This window comes from Mytilus californianus, unplaced genomic scaffold, assembly GCF_021869535.1.
Source record: "Mytilus californianus isolate M0D057914Y unplaced genomic scaffold, xbMytCali1.0.p SCAF_4, whole genome shotgun sequence".
NCBI classification, from domain to species: domain Eukaryota; kingdom Metazoa; phylum Mollusca; class Bivalvia; order Mytilida; family Mytilidae; genus Mytilus; species Mytilus californianus.
Genome location: NW_026262690.1, coordinates 67,741,806 through 67,746,093, shown reverse-complemented (window position 1 = coordinate 67,746,093; position 4,288 = coordinate 67,741,806). Strand labels below are relative to the sequence as shown.

General features: G+C 33.1%; 1 protein-coding gene across 1 annotated transcript; it reads right to left on the bottom strand.

The window, feature by feature from the left end:
- Positions 1-223: 223 nt before the first annotated feature.
- LOC127738405 (uncharacterized) lies at positions 224-2,447 on the bottom strand. Its single transcript, XM_052249646.1, has 2 exons — positions 2,333-2,447; positions 224-2,003 (listed from the first exon to the last, which is right to left on the bottom strand). The coding sequence occupies exon 2, from the start codon at positions 1,996-1,998 to the stop codon at positions 277-279; it is 1,722 nt and encodes a 573-aa protein (XP_052105606.1). The 5' UTR covers positions 1,999-2,003; positions 2,333-2,447; the 3' UTR covers positions 224-276.
- Positions 2,448-4,288: the final 1,841 nt, after the last annotated feature.

The following is a 4,288-nucleotide window of genomic DNA, read 5'->3' as shown; positions in this document are numbered from 1 at the left end:
AAGATGGATTGTTTCCAATTATTTTACTATAAAGTAGTGAATTGCCCGCTTAATTCTGTTTATGTTAATATTTATTTCTAAACAAAAAGGACAAAATGAAAATAACACTCTATAAATTTCGTGCGTCCGAATAGCTTTTCTGGATGTAGCTTCATCAGGAACATTCAAACCCAACATTTGAATGCCAAGAATATATAAATACATGAAAACATAAGAACAATGATCAAATTCTAATATTTTATTTTGTTGAAGATTGTAGTATATATATATATGAGTTTAAAGTTCGAAGAGGAATGCCGAACCTGATAATGTAGATACGAGTAAGCAATTGTTATTATTATCATAATATATGGCACGGACATTTTCAATTCCATCCTTTTTAGTTAGAAGCTGTCGTCCTTCTTTTCCATTAGAGGAAATAACCACGATACTTTCAGTTCCCAGTGACGCTACGTAAACGTTCTGTTTACTGTCAACGGCAATACCTCGCGGTTTTTGCAGAACTTTATCATCTTCATATGTCCACAATGTGTTGCCATCCATATTGAAACATGTCACACTATTGGTCTTCCAGTTTGTATGATATATTTTGTCACCAAGTGACGTAACATACGTATCGACAGTTATATTTGCTTTATGAATTGTGGAAATATGACCACTGTCTAAGTGTAACACATGTATCCCCTTTGAATAAACAGAAAAAATCAGTTTTCCATCTACATGAGTTATTCCGTCGCATTGCCAGGTTGTGCCAATAGACTTTTTAATTTTCTTTGACAAGATATTTGCAAAAGCAATTTGTCCGCTACTTCCGGTTGTTATCGCGATTGTTTTACTGTCTATACATGTGACATCAAATGCAAACAACGGTGACAGCGAAATTTCCCCACTGGATGTGCCAGTGCTATCCATAATTACTATTCGATGGTTGTATGTGCCATCTACAAAAGCAAATTTACCATTGGGCAAAATGGCACAACTTGTAATTGTATTTTTATTTGAGCCTGCTGGAACAATAAGAGTACGTTTTACTTTTGCCTTTGCAACAGGGTCAGATCGTGTTTTTGAAGTTTTTGACTCGGAAGCTTTACTCTTGTCATGCGTTTCTTTAATTTCATGAGTATATACCGAGAACAGATCCTTCGCAGAGCTTTTTTCTCCTTCAATCTCTCCAAATGTATGTACGTCAGTTAAAAATAATTTTATCTTTTCATTTATATTGCAACGTATATTGATTCTATCTAACCGGCTATCCTCATACACGATCTGTAGATATTGTTTCCTTTTTTCCACTTCATCTTTCAATTCATTCATTCCAACAAATGCCTGAAAATCTGTGGCATGTATTTTGATTGCATCGATGTTCTCTTGAATTTTCATAACTTTATTCTTGCCGTCTGTGACCTCATTCATAAAATCTTCAGATTGTTGAATGATTTTCTTTTCGACAGACTCCAGTTCTTCTAATAATTTTCTCTCAAGTGTATCAAAGAGATTTGTCAACTTTTTTCGAATTTCTTTGATCTCGCTTTGAAATTTTACTTTACTCTCATGAATTGTTTTCAAGTTTATTTCTTTATCTTTTAAGATTGTTTCCATATTCTGTTTGATATTTTCGATCATTGAATGCATTTCTAAAAATGCGGCCGACTGTTTGACTCCATGAGCAATGTCACAAATTAAAGATAAGCCTTTGCAGTTTTTGTGCTCGGTATCTGAGGATATTTTACAGCATGGGGTGCCATGTACAGAGCAAAAGTATTCATACTTTTCATCATGCTCATTGCAATAGTGCTTTTTCTCGCGAATGAAGGCCGGAAGTTTTTCATAGTCATTAATAGTTATGATGCCATGTTTTCTTGACGTTTTTGAATGTGTATGATGAGTATAACAATCGGCACACAGCCCTTCTTCACATTCGGAACACCAATGCACGGCAGGATTTTCATTTTTCCTGTATTTGCATGTGTCACAAGGCAGCACAGATGTCGAGGACATCTTAACTGAAATATAAAATGATGATTTCACTATGTAGTTGTATTTTATTAAGAAGCACACAACTACGTCAAAACTGTTATGAAGAGTTTGTTTCTTTTGATATGTTCAACTTTCTTAAATAAAAGAGAATACAATAAACAAACGGTGACTTGTATTTAAGTAGCAAATGAAAAAGACAGGCATCACATAATCATGATTTAAAAACAGATAGTTTTCCAGTTAAATGAAAACGAGCATTACAAGTCTTTATCTTACATCTGAGAAATGGCCCTGACTGTTTTTTTTCCCATTTGATTTTTGATGATAGATACAAAGAATTAAATAAAAATATTACCTTATTATCCTCTGTATGTCTTTGATATAATGCATACCATATTGTACTGTTCATAATACTAAAAGTTTCTACAAATCAGTGATATAAAAGGAAGTATGTCAACCAGTTCATTGAACTCATAATTGAACAAAAGCTTTTGTAATTTATATTATTTTAAAAAACCTATGTGTTTACAAGTGAATAATGTTTTTGTTAATTTTTTGTTAATTATTTTTATATTTCATTACCTACAAAATATATTACGATTTGGTTTATCAACAATAGCCGATAAAAGATGATAGAAAACCATAAACTGATGACACACACAAGCTCTCATCATGTACTAGTAATTATTTGAATAGACTGTAAAATTTTCCAATAGCCCCCCCCTAAAAATAATTACAAGTACCAATTATTTTTTAAAGAGTTGTACTTCAGATATATATATATATTTATTTCAAGGATATGAGGGTGCCTTAGGGCAATTAGGTAAAACCCCCATAAAAAACCCATCGACCAAGAAGAGACAAATCCAGGTGACATACAAAAACTAAGTGAAATACGGTTTTCATGAAACATATAATTGTCTTTAAAATATATCGAACTCGTAATTGACTTAAATCTGAAGAAAACAGGAAAGATTAAAACAGAGAATACCTAAGCTCACCCCACGCCGAATGTATCAATAAACAAAACATTAAGACATAATCATAGACAGCCACTGTTTTCAGACTGGCATATAAACCCGATCTTGGTAACTGGAACAATAAAAGTTATCAAGAAGAACGAAACTTGATATATATCTTAACAGCTTTATAATGTCGGTATTACAGATAACAAGCCTCATTTTGTTTCATATTTTTTTTAAATTTTGTATTTGGGGTTTGAGCGTTCCTGAGCAAGGTAAATCCAGAAGAGCACTTCAGACCCTACACATTTATAAAGAGTTATTTCATTTTCTAGCACTCGGTCGATACCACTGCTGGTTATAAGTCCCTGATGTTATCATCAGCCCAATAGTCAGTGTTTCGGTTCTGACATGATGAGTAACAAAATTTAAGTTTTCCCTTGATAAATTTGGAAATTACAAATGTATCAAGTAACTAAGGCTTCAAGGTCAATCAGACAAAGTTGATCTCAGACGAATTTGACTTTTTTGATGCTCCTTTTAGATAAGCAGCTCCGCCTGGTCTAAGTATTTTTATTCAGTATACATATTGAAACGTTCCGGTGTTTTTCGAGTCAGGAGATCCGATGTTACTTATGTAGGCCTCCGGTGAAGGAAGTAATAATAAAAATCATAAATTGTATTATTTTCTGCTTCAGTAATATGCAATACAACAAAAAACCCTACAGTGGTTCATAAAATATATGATATGAAATAAAATACATTAATATATAATAAGTAATACAGCAAGGTGCATTACTTGCAACAAGTTTAATAAAGCAATTCTTCTAGCGCTCGGTGCAAGAAAATCTACTTGAGACACTGCATTCTAATACTCTGCATACTTCGTGCCGGAAAATTTGCCTGGTTCACTGCATTCAAATACTCTACATACTCAGTGCATGGTTGGCGATTTACCCGAGCAAACAGTACGTTAGCATTTTGAAATGAAGACTTGGTTATTAATTATCAAGTCTATTACACTCTTACTTGGTACACCAAATTATAATTTAAGATATACTGCTAACCGCATGGAGGATCTTGGAGAGAATCTCCCAGTTGGAACATGTGTTTCGCATTTTATACAAAAGCGTCGTTTATTGGTGACGTAATACACAGGTTATTCTTAAACAAGAATAGGAACACGTAGCGTTACATTGGCGCGTTACAATGAAATTAAATGTAAACAAATACTGAATGAACTGTGTAATTTACACAAGTTCAAATCACAATAAATATCAATATAATCTGTCAAACCACAGGGGCGTAACAATATTGGTTTTCAAAATTTAAGATTTCAGCGTACCTGA

Bases quoted from the DNA above. Each gene is read 5' to 3' on its own strand.
- LOC127738405 (XM_052249646.1), bottom strand. From the start codon at position 1,998: ATGTCCTCGACATCTGTGCTGCCTTGTGACACATGCAAATACAGGAAA.